Genomic DNA, 19,447 nt, shown 5'->3' on the forward strand with positions numbered 1-19,447 from the left:
ATTCATAAACAAATCAAAACTTTACAATTTTTTAATCTTTGCATGTGAGTAAAAGTATACGGTGTGTAATGTCAGAATTATATTCAACGCACATTTAGGGCCCTATGAAATCAGTTTTATTTTTTCCCAAATTCCGTTTTATTTTTACTCAAATTCCGTTTTTTTTCCGTTTTAATTTTTCTGGATTTTGTTTTTTTCAGTTTTATTTCTTTTTTGACTACATTTTAATGGTTAAATAAAATTTTAGAAATCAAAAAGCATGTCTAATTAATTGAAATAATGAATCTTGTCCAATTTACCAACAATTTAAAAAAAAAATAAAAAAATTTAGGGCCCTATGATAAAAGTTTTATTCTTTCCCCTCAAATTTTATTTTTACCAAATTCTGTTTTCTGGATTCCATTTTAATGGGTTCATTCCATTTTAATAATCAAAAAGCATGTCTAATTAATTGAATTCTTAAAAACAACATTTATTAATTAAAAAAAATATTTTAATGATTTTTTTTTTCAGAAGTTCTGTTGTGTATTTAAATTTTTTTGGCAATCAAATGAACGCATACCATTTAATTTATCTTTTAATCATGAAATTAAACTTTTTTGTCAAATGTGCTGCACAACAGAGCTTTACTGTTAAAATTAAAACATGGAAGAAACATTGAGATTGTTTAAAAATGTATTTTAATAATTTATTGTTAATTAAATTGATCTAAATTCTACTGTTCAACAGTAATATGTTTCTGTCAAGTTAAATTGATCTTTTATTTTGACGGTTTGCCTAGAGATTTGAGTTTCTCTATGTTGTTTATGACGGATGTTTTCTCAAACGAAGCGGTTAAATGCTGATGAAGTGACATTCAGAGCAGCTCTGGAGATGAATTTGTGCATTCATATAGTGAGGCGACAGATGACGAAAACACCGTGAGCGCCACACGTGCTTCAGCGTGTGTGCGCCCCCGCGCGAGTGTGTGATGTAAATGAACTGCGCTTCCGCATCATTCATTTCAGAGGCACACAGGCATGCAGGATTCATGTTTAAATAGTCTTTTTGCGGTTTAATATTCAGACACTAGTCTATATCGCGATTTAATTTAAGTGTACTGACCTGCTTTTAATCCATTCATCAAAAATTTGACAAATTCCGTGACATTCCGCGTTATATAGTAAATTCCGTTTTTATGAATGGATTTCGCGATTCAATCCGCGATTCTGTGATCGCGGAAATTATAGGGCCCTACACATTTTGTCAAAAAAAGAAAATAAATCTTTGAAAGTCTCAATTAACCAGTCACAAGATGTACATTTTAACCTAAGATCTTGATTTTGATATACGATGATATGGACATGCTACGTCAACTACCCGCTAAAAACCAAATATTTAACTATTTGAAAAAGAAAATGCCATGTACAGACTTCTCAGAAAATCTTAGCAGTGACTCAAATTACCCCCCACCCCCCTATTTCAACAAACAATCCAAAGAAACTGAAAAGGCTTTACATCTGCTATGTTCTTTCCCACCACGTGTTTAGTTTGTATCTTATACAAACACTTCCATGTCCCCTCACATAACCAACACGCACACCAACAACAAATGGGGGATGGGGGCAGTACCAAAACTCAGTTATCCCTTTGTGCATATTTCAGTTCTGCTTTTTTCCTGCACCTCTTGCAATGTGTTGCTAATCCACCCAGCAGACATGCTTGTCCTTCAGTAAGAAGATTTGCCAATTCAGCCCTGTGTCTCTAGAGGCAACCATTAACGAAAACCACATGTACACACTCACGCACATCCCAATAAACACCAGCTTTCACCATGGTACCACCTCCATATGACGTCAACTCTACTGAAGTCCAGTCCTCGCAGTTTGACAAGATTTTTTTTTTCCAGTTTTTGCTCCACCACAATTTCAATTCACTTTTGACCTAAAGGCTTCACCAGATATGATCTCTTGTGACTTATGCAATGCATCACTTTATCCTACAGAGAGAGTCTTACTTCATCTGGGCTCAGAGAACATGCCAATTTAAAACATAGTGGATGTTTAATGGCTGCTCCATACCCTGGCAAACATTGTCAACTGGATCAGCATTCTTTTCGCTAGAGCTTTTCCGCCGCCTACTGCACCAGTACTTAAAAGACGATTGTACTGATTCGTCATGATGCTAAATACAGCGACCGGGAACAAGCTGTTCAAGCTAAGCCACAGGAACGTGCACCATTACATTCACGGCCACAAACCAGTCCTGCCCCGGTTATAACCACCATGATCTAATGAGTGCCTTTACCCTGCATGGGAATAAAGTCTTTAACAGGGCAATAAACCTGGCTGGGCTTTGTCTATCATTTGTTGTCCACCGATGGAGAATATAATGTGAGTGTGTACACATACAATATCTCACTGGCCACTTTATTAGGTACACGTTCAACTGCTTGTTAAATGCAAAGATCTAATCAGTCATTTAGACATGGTCATGATGATCTGCTGCAGTTCCAACTGAGCATCAGAATGGGGAAGAAATTTGATTTAAGTGACTTTGAACGTGGCATGGTTATTGGTGCCAGACGGGCTGGTGTGAGTATTTCAGAAACTGCTGATCTACTGGTATTTTCATGCACAACCATCTCTAGGAATTGCAGAGGATGGTCAGAAAATGAGAAAATATCCAGTGAGCAAATGCCTTGTTCATGCCAGAGGTCAGAGGAGAATAGCCTGACTGACTTGAGCTATTAAAAAGGCAACGGTTATTCAAATAACCACTCTTTACAACCTAGGTCTGTAGAAGAGCATCTCAATGCACAAAAAGTTGAACCTTGAAGCAAATTGGCTACAGCAGCAGACCACCACAACAGGTGCCACTCCTGGCAGCTAAGAACAGGAAACTGAGGCTTCAATTTACATGGGCTTACCAAAATGACACAATAGAAGATTGGAAAAACAATATATCATGTATATATTATGTATTATAACCTCTGTGCTTCATTAAATAGCTGGGTAAATACATCAAAACTTTAGATGCAGCTTTTGTTTCCTCTGCAGTAGAAATATGGATTGATTGATAACAGCCCTATAAGCGTCTTAGTCTACTTGAAAAGAAAGTTTGGGGGGATGGGGGGGAGAGACTATGTGGGTAAAAATAAATAAATAAATAAATAAATTTAAGAGGGAAAATATCACAAATATGCTGATTTAAGTAGAAGCTCAATGTTCCATCGAGTGCTGAAGAGGCCCTTCGAAAAGGAGAAAAGTACATTATCTCAAACACCAGCAATGCCTTCCCCCAACTAGGTCACACTTTCAGTTAACTGCCACAGCTCTCCCTGACAGTTTTCACTTTTTTACCTGACAGTTTTCAGTTTCAATTTTACATACAATACGTATTTTTCAAATACTGCCATACTAGTGCGTAGGTGAATAATTCCTGCATATATTCAATTTTTTTTTTTTTTTTTTTTTTTTGCAGGATCGGTTATTGTTCAGACGGGACTGATCCAAATCCGATACTGTGCATACTCATGCTTGATACGGATAATATACATGCTTCTACGGTTACAATAATAATAATAAATTAAAAGATTTTTAAAGAATAACAAGTTCTCATTCATGTTTTATTATGAACGGTAAACTTGCCAAAAATAAGGAATTTGCATTCGATTACATTTTAAAAAGATTAACCTAACTGTTATAAATTAATTTGATTACCTCCATTTTTTTTAAGTAACTTTGTATTTAAATTTTTTTTTTTTTAATTAAGCCACAATAAACTTATATAAAAGGTCCAATCATTAAATAAATAAATAAATACTGTGATATACTGTGAAACCACCAGAATCTTAAAATAAAAAATACAGTGATAGATTTTTGACCATACCGCCCAGCACTGCATTCTTGAATGCTCACCACATTACATGGACCTTGCAACAACCACAAGAGACCACAATCTGCATCTCGGATTGAGATTAAGATAAAAGAACAGATAATAAGCATGTATAGCTTGTATAAATTGAATGCCCAGACTGAATCACCCTTGCAAACGGCATGCTAAAAGACTGCCATATTTCATTGAGTACAGGAATGCGGGCTTTGCATGGACTTGTATGTATTACTAACCAGTTTTGATCCAACCACACACAAGGTTTGATCTCATCATCTATTTAAATTAGCCATGGAAACACAGAATCCTGAACTCCATAATACCAGAACAAAGAACATTTAGTGGCTTTACTGAATGTTTTATATCTAAATTTTTTAATAAATTAAATTTTTATATTATGGATGTTCAAAACCACATATTTTCATAAAAGACTAGGAGTGGCTCACCTGATGCTAAACAGACATGTTTTCTAAGAGTTTACATAACACATTTGGTTGTATATGTAAAAACAGCCAGCAAATGGACGTTTTAAAAAGTTTTTTTTAAACGATGCATCTTAAACAACACTTGAGATGGGACACTCAAAGAAAACACTTGCCAAACATTCAGAACGGTTTAAAAATTGAAGGATTTAAAAATGTAAAATCACTTAATTGCTAAAAAACAACACGCAAACTATAGTACCACTGCTGAAAATATATCTAAAAGAAAAATATTAGGATAATTTATCACTGGTCAGTTGCTGGATGATTAGATGACAGGCATAACCATTGTGTCCTTAATTTATTCAGCTATTTTGTGTCCATATTATTTGTTATTGTATTATATTATATCGGTCATTGAAAAAAAAAAAAAAAAAAAAAAAAATCAACTCCTATAAAGTATGTTGGAAAGAATTCATAAACAGTGTATGTTTACCATCTCAAAACTGTCATACTCCATACAATAAAACAGAACAGTGGTGGATAAAGAGGAACTCTAATTTCCATAGTACAGAAGTTAAAGCCATAAAAGATCTCATTCCTTGTTTGGAGTCACGCACAGAAAAAGTTGGAACCAAAGTGAAGGAAAAACTGAGCAATACAATTTGTGGACCCAGAATGTAGTTGAAAGCTTTAACAAGAATGGGTTAACAATAAAACAAGAATTGTGCACAAAGCTGGGCTTGGCACATACGGATCCTCTCACTCTAGAGGCCCACAGAAAGGAGTATGTTAGTGTTTTAAAAAAGCCTGGGAGCCAAAACGGACAGAAATTCCACATCTGCTGTTCTCTTAAGTGAGTCTCAGTTGCTGAGAAAGAGAGAAAGACAGAGGTCCCATGCTAAAACACTCCCCCTCAATCAGGGTCTGACCCCAGAAGAATAATCCAAAAATTCAAAGAGGAAGATGGAGAAATGAGAGGGATAAGAAAAAAAAAAAAAAAAAAAAAAAACTTATATATGCACAAAAACAAAACACTTTCATGGTAACACATTTATTTTAATTTCTCAAGTAGTTTACAACAAAGTGCAGAGTCCACTCTATGACTCTAATATCCAACATCATAATAGGGTGCTATCTGAGCATACACAATTGCTAAGCCGCAGAAAGCACGATTTTTCTGCCTGCCCCCTCAGTGTGCAATCTGAATGCAATGCACCTAAATAGTGAGAGGACAGAACAGAGTGGGTTTACCAATATAACATGGATAAAAAAAGCACAGAAACGGGGAAGGTGAATTCAGGACAGGAAAAGGACTTGGGGCAGAATAAAAAAAAAAAAAAAAAAAAAAAAAAAAAATCAGTATCAAAACCAGGCAATTTGCAAGACCTATCAAACTATCATTGCGGCAAAACAGAGTACTAAGGGCCATTTACACAAACACGTTTTTGCGGTTAAACACGAGACGCAGGTCTAGAGACACGTTTTTAAAAGTTTAACTTATTTTACCTTGAGCGCCACGTATAACAGTGTCATGCGCAGGATGCTACAAAAAATGCAAGAGTAATGGTTAAAGACGTCCGTCTAGTAGTGCATGTTAACATGGAAAACAATGAAACATTCCAAACCAAAAAGAAATATCCAACGCCATCACTTACAATTTATGCAAAGATATGGTTCCCGCAAATATCGTCAATAACGCTGGCTAACGCTGATTTTCCTGTACATAGTCAGTTCCATTTCTGTGTGGTGCCTTAAAGGGTTAGTTCACCCCAAAAAGGAAATTCTGTCATTAACTACTCACTCTCATGTTGTTCCACACCCGTAAGACTTTCATTCTTCTTCGGAAACAAATTAAGACACATGCTGCGTAACACAAGAGAATTAACCTCATTGGTTACGCAGCACATTTGAGCTACCGGAAGAGGTTTGGCTGAGCTTGTGCTTATGTTCGCTGATCAACGTTTACATGCGAGTAAAAGTCAAAATTAAATCGGTTTGTCATAACAAGCGATCGATTCTCTTCAGAAAATTTGGACTAAACCACTCGATTCATATGGACTCGTTTTCCAATCTCTTTTTGAAGAGATTTTGAAGCATCAAAGTGGTAAGTTGCAAAAGCAGTCTATGGAAGGAAACCTGACAGCATTCTATCAAAATATCTTAAAGGTGCCGTAGAACGTTCTTTCACAAGATGTAATATAAGTCTAAGGTGTCCCCTGAATGTGTCTGTGAAGTTTCAGCTCAAAATACCCCATAGATTTTTTTAAATAAATTTTTTTAACTGCCTATTTTGGGGCATCATTAACTATGCACCGATTCAGCGTGCGGCCCCTTTAAATCTCTCTAAAAAAAATATATATAATGAGCATGTACACCATGAATCCATTTTGTGAACCGTGTTTTTGTCTTATCCTGAATCACTACATTACACCTATAATAGGCGTTTATATTCTGACTATTTTAGACTGGGTCGGTCGGCATTGCTGCGGAGTAGAACAGTACCTGCATAATTCGTCATAGACGAACAGAGAGAAGTGGCTCCGGCTAGAGTGTTCTTCCACAAGATGTATGCAGTTCTGTTTATGAACCGCTAGAGCGCCAATTTAAACTCTTCTTTTTCATTTTAATGAAAAGAGTGGCAGGAGAAAATACTTTACTAAATGAGCTCAGCTAGCTCTAGAGATTCACCAAGGAATAACATTTATGTCAAATAATGACACATTACCACACAGTGTCACATAATACCTCAAGCATCAATATCGAGAATGAGGGGCATTTTCTGACATTTCACTTCTCTCTGCACTGATTCTTTATGCAACAATTACGCAAATAGATTGTGGGCATTCAAGAGAAGAGAAAAAAAAAACATAAGGTAGTCATTTCAATTGAGGAAGAGAAACCAAAGATTTTCTAGCAAGGCTGAAATCATCTTCCTAAAAGTGTACAGTGTAAAACAGCATCGGATTTCAATTGTTAATGTCCCATTGTAGATTAGAAAAATAATTACTGCCAAGTCAAAAGTGCTTGGGTTTGAGAGCTGGAATTTTATCTGGAATTTTATGTGGTTTTAGTAGTGAAATGGGGGATTGGATTTGAGTCCTCCTGGTTCTAGTGTGAGCAGCATAATACCATGAGCTCTGGCCGTCTTCCATATCTGCTTCTGGTTTACATTCCTCAAAACTCCATTCTCCAAGTATCAGCCCCTGTCCAGTGTAAGCTTCCTCTCCCTTCCCTTAACATGGACATGGAACAGTCATTCAGGAAAAAAAAAAAAAGGAAAAAAAAGAAGAAAAAGAGGCCATAGTATCACTTTAGCCAGTTATGCGGCTTAAGCAATCTTGACCACCTGGAAAAAGTTAGCTGGGTTTCAAACAAAAAAAAAAGCTCTCACCAAAGATTAAAAAAAGTTATGTACTCATGTTCTTGTGCATCAAACCACAAAGGACGAGGAAGTAGCACACAAGTTGATTTTGAGTGACTTATCTCACTCATGATCTATGTTCCATTAATCTGAAACGCATCTCTAGTTTAGTTGTCACCATGGCAACTGAGTGTGTCTTTTTGGTTCTTATTAAGAACCTAAGCAAACAAGCCTCAAAAGCTACACTGTGAAAGTGCCCTTAGAATCTGTATTGTTAGATCAAAACTACAGATCAAGAGAGCTGGGTGATTTTAAAGGAGTCATAGGGGGCTCTGAGCACACATACTGTGGCTGTGTGAAAGATGCAGCAATGCCAGACAATTACAAACTACTGTGTGCAGGCCTCCATCCAAATCTGGGCTTCCTGCCATGTTTGCAATTACGAACCATAGCCCAGTGCAAACCTTAAACAGCCTTAAATATTCAGGCGACATTTGTGTGCTGCAGCTATAAATCCAATCTCTTGATGAAATGGTGGTGTAAAATCTGGTTGCTAGTTACGAAAATGGAATAAGTGGTGAGTGGGTATTTTAAGAGAGGTACGTGGGTTTGGCATCAGCATGAATGGATCTAGTTAAGTAAAAAAAAAGGGCACGTTAAAATTATGCACCAACCAAGCTAAAATGACAATTTTTATACTGTAAATAAATGAAGATCTGCTTTGTGACCACTGGTTAAGGTCAACTCTGGTGACCAAATTAAGAAAGATAGAGGGTTTAAGACATAAATACTTTGAATCATTTCCATCATATGCAAGGCATGTTTGAGTCCAGTTAGCAAAATTTCCAGACCCCAGGATGTGGCAAAAAGGCTGAAAATAACATTTAGGGAAAAAAAATTAAGATTACTCACTTTGCTCAGAGTCCGAGTCTGGCCTTGCGGGCCCAGGAGCCACAGGTAGAGGCCTTGGGGGCCTTGGTTTGGGAGTTGGTGGAGAAATCTTTTTCTTGCCGATGAACTCCACATACGTACCAGGAAAGTCCCCCTTTTCTTGAGTGGTTTCATTAAAGCCAGGAAGCCATCCGATTTCATCTGGTCTCTCCTCCATGCCCTCTACATAGCCAACTGAAAGTAGTGCACCCTTATTGACTGTAAGAATGTCCCCTACATGCAGGTCAATATCCTCCTCCCTTTCTTTCTTATAGTCATAAAGAGCTTTGTACTGATATCCTTCTGCGCTCATTTTGATGGTAAAGTTTTGGTATCAGAAAAATGATAATGACAGCTCAGAAAGGTTCTTTGAACCAATAATTGTAATGAGAGCAAGAAAAAAAAAGGTTTTATCCAAAGACTTTAAGCCTTTGTTATCATTATCATCCACACTGGATGGTCTCTCTGCAAAAGTGGATTATGTGAAACTAATAGTCCAATGATTGGGTGCACCTTCAAGGTGCTTCATACAGACTCTTCCCATCTGTGTGAGGCCTGTTCTTGTGGATCTTACAGAGTAACTCAAACCTGAAACACAGAAGAGAAGCCATTTTACCCAAGCCACACAAAAAGCACTTCAACTTAACTTCCATGGTGAAAACACCAGTAAATATACCATTGTTACAAATTATTTGATCAAATAAAAACATTTTAATACCAAAATGCACGAGTTCTTTTTTATTTATAGTAGCATAATAGTACAAACAACAGTATATTAGTAATAATAATAGGTTACATATATATAGCGCTTTTTTGGGTACTTAAAGCGCTTAGGTTATAGGTTAAATGTGTAGCAGCTTAATAAACCAAGAAAGCGTCAAAAGGAAATGCACACAGAAGTGTAGATAAATACTTTTTGAAAAAGTGTGAATTAAAGAACAAATGGCGCAAAAGAAACTCCAAAGAGTCAAAATGCTGACCGAGCAAAACTCTTCTTTGAGTTTCATGTGACATATTACGATTATTAATCGGCGCAACATTAACATCGAACATGAATAACTTTGCCAAACATAAACCGAATTAATTCAAAAGACAATTAAAAGTGCACGTTTATAGAATTCAAATGCAATATTAATACTAAAACCACAATCAAATCAGATAAAAATCACACACAGCAGATCTATTAAAATCGACCTTACTGCTTCACCGCATGACGACTCAATACATGAGGAGCTGATATAAGACGCTTAAATTTATAGGTTTACATTAATTCTTCATGGTCGGGGTTAGCATATTGGCTAATGTTAGCCTTAAACAACATAACGGGTTATTATTAGTGAACCATATCATTTTATACGAAATAACATTAGAAAGATTATAACTTCATTTACGAAACTAAAATGTACAGCTGCGGTAGAAAATAATTCGCAATTGACAAGTTGTGAAGTAAGCGGACACTCTGTAACAGTTAATAGGATTCAGATGGGACACGCTGTACTGGAACAATCGACACAGTAAAGCGATCCTGCCAAACCTCCCATAATCTCAACGTTACAATACACACCCAACCTAAATACATTGCACATTTCATAAAGCAAGCATACCTACCGAACAATGGTTGAAACAGAGAGAAACTGAAGTATATCTGCGAACTTTAGTAAGTTGTAAGGGGCCCGTTCATGAAAACCAGGGCCGAGAAAATCTCCTTCGCTTCCCGTAACTCCAGTTTACACCGCTCTCCAACAAATCCACACACCACAACCGTTATAAAACACTCCTCATACGACGCTTCTTCGGGGAAGTATCATCCAGCAGTGGGGTAAATTTCAACCCGATAAATGAGTTTTTTTTTTTTTTATTCTTTAACTTAATGATTGAGCTCGTTTCCCGACAGTAAAGCCGACTCCGCCCGAGTCACCACACACTGAATCCCCTCAATGGCAGAAACAGCAGAACGCAAACCACGCCTTCTAGGTTGCGTCAGCGCCAGTCCTCCTTCACACCCCGCCCCTCTATTTAATAACGTTATATATTATCCACATTTTTCCTGTCTCGGCCGATTCATAGCGACATTTTCCGAGCTGGTAATCTAACGTTAAACATATGAAAAAGTTTTTATTTTTTTATTTTTTTAAAGCACATGGGTCCATAGTGCCATCACTTCACAGTATCGCAATGACCACAATGAGTGCATAGATGTCATGAAGTTAGCAATGAAAACAGATGGTCGCTCATTTATACATACTGCAGCTCCCGATCAGATGAAGTTCGGGGAGTTTTGTCCTCAAAATGATACCTTTTATGGGGAGTATTCTAACTGCTGAAAGGCATGTTCATTTTCTCTTGTCAGACTTTGGCATAAAATACAAAGCATATGCCATATGGTCACGTATACGGATATTCTTTTTAGATTTGTTGGTGCTCAAAACGTACTTTCCAGGAATTTATTAAGTTTATTGCTGCTGTTGTGGCAGCCAAAAACAGCACAGCTTAACCCTGCGCTGATTTTTTTTATCATGTTCAAAAAGTTCCCGTTTAATTAATTCAGTTGATCTTTTTGCCCCGTTTTAACAATGGGATCATATGGAGACCAGAACAGGACAGCATATTAGAATCCATCATGGCGGCGCTCTTCGTTTGCTCAGGAAAAATGTGGATACGGTGAAGTTACAAATTTCCACATGTGGGTGTTTCGAGAGCTCGATTTTAGTCGTGATAACCTTAAGAAATTAAATGATAGCTGTAATCGTAATGCTTGGAGTGTTTTAAAGCGGCAATCATAATGTGGCTACTGTGGATCTTTAAAAAAAAAAAAAAAAAAGTAGTTCAAAAAGTAGTTACTAGTCTACTAAAATGTGATACAGTGATGAATCATGATATGTCGTGTACTGAATGCCACAAAAGTATGTCGAAATAAATGACCCAGGATACTGTTAGACCACGGTGCATTTTTGTAGGCCCTAAGTCTCTTCTAGTAATGATGGCATATTTTGGTAGCCTACTGTTTTGGTGTAAAATCTGGGTTGAGAATGAGGATCACTCGGTTATTGGACATGGTACCAATGTTTGCTAAGTGTGAAATGATATAGTATGCTATTTTATGTTCTATGAATAATGCAGTTCATAATCATTCATTACCATGGTATACATCAAAGTGCAATAACTTTGGCACATTTTTATGTGTTTTATGTGTATTATGTGTATAAACAAACAAACAAACAAAAAACATTTCAAATAATTCACATTTTTAAATAGTTTATTTTCTGATTGTTTTGTTAACATAGGCCTATCTGCTGCATTATGTGCAAGATTTTAAGCATTAGAGTCTCATGCAATGTTTTCTCTGTAACTGCCTGTTCCGTTTGCCTAATCAAATCAAGCTGAATTTCTGCAGTCACCCTGTTTCTCAGTACTGAAACACTTAGCCTTCTCAGAATAGAGCAGAAAGTGCAGGAAGGAGGACACTGTGAAGCAGTGATATTGCAAAAAAAAAAACAAAAAAAAAAACGGGTACATCATTTTAATTTTGTCACATTCTCTTCATAAAATACACAGTAATGGATTTCAAGGAAAAGACAAGAAACTCAATTAAATAAAATTTAATACCATGCTGTGTCTGAAAAAGGATAGAAGCAATGTGATCTTATCACCTGATTTCAACTAAGAAAACGTTTCTTTCTTTCTTTCTTTTTTTTTCTCTTTCTTTCTTTCTTTCTTTCTTTCTTCACATAAACTTTCAGAAAAATAAATCACAATTAGTAATTAACTAATTAATAACTAATAATATTTTTTCTATTTATCATTCATTATTTATATATATATATATTTTTAATTTATTATTTTGGTAACATTTTACAATAATGTCTGTTATCATTAGTTAGTGCATTACATGAACTAACAATGGGCAATATATTTTTATAGCATTAGTTAACCTTTGTTAATATTAGTGAATATAAATGTTCATCCTAATGTTACTTTACAGTGCATTAACTAACGTTAACAGATCCAACTTTTGATTTAAGAAATGTATTAGTAAATGTGGAGTTTGATAAGTTTAATAAATGCTGTAGATGTTTTGTTCATTGTCAGCTCATGTTAACTAATGTAGTTAACAAATAAAACCTTATTGTAAAGTGTTACCATTATTATTATTATTTTTTTAAATACATTCCTTTATAAAATAATTTCATAAAGAACAAAGTACCATCTCGCACATCTATGACCACTTGCCCTTTGATGTTTAATTTTCTTTCTCTGAAAATAAATGAGGTTTCCTTCAGCCTTTTCAAGCTGACTTGGGCGGGTTTTGTTCAACATCCACAAAATGTATATAGCTCCAAGATAAGTTTTAGTGGTCATATTCCAAGCAGGGGCCATTTCCTGTGTTCCATTATTCCTTGTCAGTCAGGATTCAATATGGAGTACACTGGACTCATTTAGAATGGCCAATCCCAGGCACATGACTATGAATGTGGGTGGCCTGATCATGGGGGAGGTTAACTTGCAGAAATCCCCTTGTGTTAGTAGCCTACCTTCCAAAGGATACAGAGAGAGCTCACACAATTCTCTGCTAGGGAATGATTTTGTCAAAGTTTTACTGTGAAAGGATATTAAAATGTAAAGCAATGGACTGATCACATAATATACTGATGTGTGAAAGAAAGCTCTTCTATTTCTAACTTCTGTTACCCCCATAAATCATACCATAAATGTAAAAGATGCAGTAAGTAATGTTTTCTGTGTAGGCACTTCAGTGTAATTGTTTTAAACCTGACAACATGTACAAAGCAAAATTGCTACTGCATATCAGAAATTTTTGTTGTAATCCAATGTATCCCACCATCATACTCCTATCGCTTTCTTTTTGGGGGGAATGCAGTGTTTATTTTATTATTATTGTTTTCCAAACATTTCTCATATTAAGGAAAAGATCATTTTCTGTCTCATCATATCACATTCCTCCAGGAGCATCTGGATCATCTATGTCAAGTTTGGCAAACCTTAGACATTCAGTAGTGTTCTGTTTGGATAGCTGTGGTTTCCTCCTTGGTATGCTCCCATACACACCACCTTTCAGTGTTTTCTAAATGTTGAATTCATGAACACTAACCTTAGCCAGCATGAGAAATGCAATCAGAATCTGCTTATTCTTTTTGAGTTTTTCATTGTAATTAGATAAATGTATGAGAAGATTAGCAACGGTTTTGAATGTTCCTCATTTGTACATATTCCACCTGACCAAGGATTTATTGAAAACACTTATTTTGGATATAAGCATATTGTATCTTATAAAGCATAAGCATATGCATTCCACTTCAGATCAAAATTGAGACAAGTTATGCGCAAAAGTTTACAGTAATACCGATATACTTTCCTAAACAATCCCTAACCCTGAGAAAGAGCAGTAGCAGTATAGATAACAAAATTCTTTCTGACAAATGGCTTTGCAAAATAAACATTTGCTACCCGGTTCCTTGAGAATGAGTTGGCAGGCTATGGGGAATGGCATCAGCATGACCGGTGTCTGAAACATGTGTAACCATTGGGCGAAGACAGTCCATGGCAAGGTGCCAAAAAGTCCAGAGGGCAAAATTGGGGCATTGAGAAGGAAATTTTTCACCTCTTCCCTGATGTCTGCCAGGTTTAGCCACAGAACATTACCACCATCTCCTTCATCAAGCGACCAATGACAGTAAAAAATTTAATTTGATTACAAAGTTGACTTTTTTAAAAGAGTGTTAAGAAACAGTCATGAATGTGTACTCTAAGTACACTAAAGTGGCCTTTATTTAATTACTATATTATCTGTACAGTTTTTCAAAAATATACTTTTAAGATGTGAAGTACAATGCAAGTGCACATTAAGTACACCTTTTCCCCCACAAGGGTATCTTTAGGTTGGATTTGCAGACAATGCTTTTCAAATGCAGTGCACAGCTAGAGAAGACACTCCACTCATATTGCATGATCATAAATTAGCCAAACTCATTGTGACAAATAAGTATTCTGCGGAAGCAGACAAAAAGAGTACGGCCAACTGAAGAGAGCTGAAGATGGCAGTGTTCCAGCCCATCAGCTGCAGGCTTTCAATTCGACATTGCAAATCCAGACCTTGAGTCAGAAACCAAAAACATTTTGCCACAGATAGAGGTTGTTTATGACTTGTGGAAGTTGGGGAACAATTTGTCCCGAAATGCTGCTGCTTTGTTTTGCATTTTCACCTATAGCACTCTATAGATGAATTACGCAATGTTAGATAGCAGGAGTTTACTGTAGTTCACAGAAAATGAGCAACAACATTCACTCGCAGTGCCTGCACTTTTGAGCTGAGTAGACAGACCTACAGGCAATATGCAATTTCAGGTAATTACATCTCTATGATCCCATCCACTGCTCTAAGCTTCAGGGGTGTAACCTAATGATTTGAATTCTTTCTGTTTATTAGCAGTTGTGCTTTCAACTCACTTTTTTATGATTTATGTCCTTACAAAAAATGTCCTTGCAAAAAAGTACTGTGGTGGTATATATGGTCGATACCATTTCACTGAATGATAATCATGTGGTTTTTTATGGTCCTTCAAGGTACTTTTAAAGAATACATGCAGTTTTTGGTGGGGTTGAGGAAGAGGGTGGTGAGGGTCAAATGGTACTAATATTTATTAACACAAATAAAACAAAGAAGGATTTGAATGAAACAAACTGAGGGCTTAAATACACAAGATAATGAGTAACTTAACAAGAAACAGGTGCACAGCATCATAAAAAACTAGTGAGTGAACACATAAAAATGGAAAGGAAGCACATGAATAATTAAAACCTGAATTTTATGGAGGTAAATCCACACAGTTCAGTGGGTTTTTTTTTTAAGATCATGAATTCTGTTTTTTCATTCATTCATTCATTCATTCATTCATTCATTCATTCATTCATTCATTCATTCATTTTTTATTCAAAACCTGGTGACAAATTTGACATCATAGGATTAAAAAATCTATGGATTAATTTTGAAAAGAGCACTTTAGATATTCTGCCTGTTTCACAGAAGGAAAATTATATTAAATTTTCATTTTGTGGTGAACTATACCTTTAATGCATTTCTATGCCTAATTGAAAAATCTACTTTTAGGAGTGGCCTTGAAACACTTTTGTATCCTGCATTGTAAATGAGAACACATTAGACTCTCCACTGAAATGTGCTGTGGTGTTTTAAATCAAGTTCAGACATGTCTAAAAAAGAAAACCCTTATCATTTTGCTAGCTGCAGTGCCTCTTTCTCTCTATTTTCACCTTTGTGCTTACCATCTGCATAGACATTTACATCAAATTCAGTTTAACGATGTATCATTACTGTTTTGAAAGGAACTGAATCTTATTAATAAAGTATAGAAGAAACTTTGAACTTCTCATGCTTTTCAGAATTAAAAACACCTTCTCCAGTTCACTCATCTTTTTCTCACAGGCTGAAAGCAAATCAGTCCTGTCCACAGACTATTGCTCTTGGCTCTTGCGAGTATCAAAATGTGTTATAATAATGTCTGTACATGACCACAGAGGGGTGTATCATAACATTCAGTGTATGCATGTTTGACACTTAAATAATATACAGAATATACTTTTGACAGGATTTTGGAGAGAAGTGAGTGAACTGTTCCAAAGCCTAACCAATTTTAACTGGAACTGTCCACTGGTCTTTTGTTCTTGCTGTAGATTAGTTATGCTGAGGCTCCAAACCTGTTTGTGACCATCTCATAAAACTGGGGGGCCAGCGATGCAGCGATGGCTATTCTTATGCTAATCAAATCTGGATATCAAAGCACACAGGTCCTCACAGACCACCAACTGCCACTCAAAGATGTAGATGTGAAGTGGGGCACACACACAGCGTGAATAAATCAGTGATACTAGTTTAAAGAAGTGAAAAATGTCCTACTTCTCAAAGACATGGTAGAATTGGCTGTTTATGCAATGACTTGAACAACCTGAACTAAAATTGAGCAGCCACTGCATGCAACATGAATAAAATTTCAGCTATACAATAAGTACATGTGTTATTTTATGACACAAGTATAGCTTGCTTCTTCTGGATTCATTGTTCTGCCCTCAAGCACAGTTCAAACCATTTGCACTTTTGTTTTTTTCTCTAGGTTTGAATGAATGCTGCAGGTAGGCAACAGAAGGTCTCTCTGCCTTTTAATAAAATTCTCGTTGCACAAACTGGGCACCCTAAACCATTAATCGGGCCCATTTACTGCTTATTCCACTGCTGCAGCGACAGTTCCTTTGACTCTTTTCTTTCATTTTGCCTCCCATTCACTGATTCTCCCACTTTTGTGAGCAAGCTGAGAATTCTCACACAGCCTATCCCATAATACCCAGTGACATAAGAGGAACCTGTGAAATGCATCACCCACCAACTCTTTATTTAAACAAAACTGGAAAAGAGCCCTCATTTTTGCTATCTTTCTTTCTTTCTTTCTTTCTTTCTTTCTTTCTTTCTTTCTTTCTTTCTTTCTTTCTTTCTTTCTTTCTTTCTTTCTTTCTCTTTCTTTCTTTCTTTCTTTCTTTCTTTCTTTCTTTCTTTCTTTCTTTTTCTTTCTTTCCATCAACCGCTGCTGTACTGAACATTATACATTCATGCCAAAGCTTCCATAAGCCCCATAATTCATGCATGTCAACGCTCCCCCACACAGACGTTAAAAGAACCATCCTTCTTGCAAGACAACACCTCGGTTGTCAACTTAATATACTGAAGAATATATCATATGTTGACATTTATATTGGCAAATATGTGAAACAGGGCATTGAAGACACCAAACTTATCTCATAACATAACAAGCAGCTAAGTTCACATCACAGTACAGAGAATGTTTATTGCCATAAAACCTTTGTAGGCTGTGATTCTACAGCTCCAGACACTTTTATGTCTAAGGGGTTCATTTTTATTTGTTTGATTTAACTGTTAATTGAACCTTTCACCATTTTCATTGTTTATTTTTGTTACTTTACAAAAGCCTTTTATATATAAAAGCCATTCAAAGAAAAGAAAAAAATATATATATTGCCTTTTTTCCAAACCCAGACTTTCAATCTTTAACTATGAAACCCCTTCATATTAAATAAAGACCATGATTATGTAAACAAAGAGTGAAATAAACTGCCCTAGAATGTTCTTTCACAAGATGTAATATAAGCCTAAGGTGTCCCCTGAATGTGTCTGTGAAGTTTCAGCTCAAAATACCACATAGATTTTTTTTTTAATTCATTTTTTTAACTGCCTATTTTGGGGCATCATTAAGTATGCACTGATTCAGGCTGTGGCCCCTTTAAATCTTGTGCTCTCTTGGGGGCGTACATATTACTGTAACAGTCTGCCTCGATGGAGTCAGCATTCTGACCACCAGTGGTGGAGCTAGGAGATTTGGAGCCCCAGGTGCAGCGAGACCCTGGCGACACGTTGGTCTTGGAGGCCAAGGTAAAACTGCAGTGATGAGCAGCCAAGGTGGAGCCAGGGTACTGGAGGACTGAGGCGGAGCCAGTGAGACTGAGGACCAAGGCAGAGCCAGAGGAAAGGCAACGCCCGACAGAGCCCAAGTGGTGGAGGAACGAGGCGTAGCTGAAAGCCCAGAAGTCCATGGTGTAGGCAGAGCGATGACTGACCAAGGTGCAGCCGGAGGGACAAGGGTGCGCGGTGAAGTCGTAAGGATGAGGGTGGAGCTGAAGGGGCGAGGAGCCAAGGTTGAGCTGACAGGTGATGGGCTGAGGTGCGATGTTCCTGCTCTAAACAGAGCATGCAAACAGCCAGTATGTCCATATTCTTTGTTTCAGTTTGGTGTCCTGTCATGAACTGTGGCTGTAGTAATTACACAACGAAGTAACAGAAGAAATCTCAGAACACGTAGGACATTACAGGAATAACGCCAGGACACAACCACATCGACATAAATGACACCGAACAATGAACAAAGGAAACTAAGGGCTTATATACACAGAAGTAGATAATTAACAAAACTAGAAACAGATATGTAACTTGATCAGGAACCGTAAAGTCTAACAATGAACATAGGCAAATGGGATGAGGGAAAACGAAAGCAAAACACAATGAAACAATACAATGACAAATGCCTATTGTGTGTGTGTGTGTGTGTGTGTGTGTGTGTGTGTGTTTTTTTTACTGGCAGATATCAAGAAATAATGAAAGTTAAATTAAACGTACTTCATGTAAAAACACTAAAATTAACAAAACTACTCATGTTTCGTAGTTTTGACACAAAGAAAGAATTAAGCAAATTTATAATATACAGATTTTATTTGACTGCATGCATTAAGAGTAAATTAAAGTTCCCAGTAAATATCAGTAAAATCATTAAAGGAAAAATTAAGGAAATTATGTTTTATATAACTTTTCACTTAATTCTGGTCTTGGTAATGACAGTCCAGCTCAGATAAACAGGCCTATTTCTAGGCCTGGACATAAAAATCATTGGATGTCACAGATATTGTTCCAAGAACAGAATGCAAGAATGTTTATCTTATTCACTCTCATAAAACCATTATTCATGTATTATAAAGGATTGTGAGGTCAAAATTTGAGTTGATACTGTAGACCATTATGTCATCAGCTTCACTACAATAAACTATTGGTACAATAAATGTGAGAAATTCATATATTTTGTTATTTTTGGCAAAGCATTTTACATTAACACCTTGTTGGCTTTCAAAATTGTTAATAATTTAAAAAAAGATACATTGTGCATTGGCTCATGAGACTTCATAATAACCAAATTAATCATGACAAAAGAGAAATGTAGCAATACAAGAGATTATAAAATCTTTCCATCAAAGACATGAAATATTGTTT

At 36.3% G+C, this 19,447-nt stretch overlaps 1 protein-coding gene across 1 annotated transcript in view; it reads right to left on the reverse strand.

Moving 5' to 3' along the window:
* The window catches only part of pik3r1 (phosphoinositide-3-kinase, regulatory subunit 1 (alpha)), a 28,141-nt gene extending 17,624 nt beyond the window's left edge, over positions 1-10,517 (reverse strand). Inside the window, exons 1-2 of the mRNA XM_067408439.1 lie at positions 10,198-10,517; positions 8,572-9,177 (exon numbers count right to left, since the gene is read on the reverse strand). Coding sequence (XP_067264540.1) covers positions 8,572-8,902 — 331 coding nt within the window. The 5' untranslated portion in view covers positions 8,903-9,177; positions 10,198-10,517. The remainder of the gene's footprint in view (positions 1-8,571; positions 9,178-10,197) is intronic.
* Positions 10,518-19,447: the final 8,930 nt, after the last annotated feature.

Source organism: Chanodichthys erythropterus, chromosome 13 (assembly GCF_024489055.1).
Source record: "Chanodichthys erythropterus isolate Z2021 chromosome 13, ASM2448905v1, whole genome shotgun sequence".
Classification (NCBI taxonomy): domain Eukaryota; kingdom Metazoa; phylum Chordata; class Actinopteri; order Cypriniformes; family Xenocyprididae; genus Chanodichthys; species Chanodichthys erythropterus.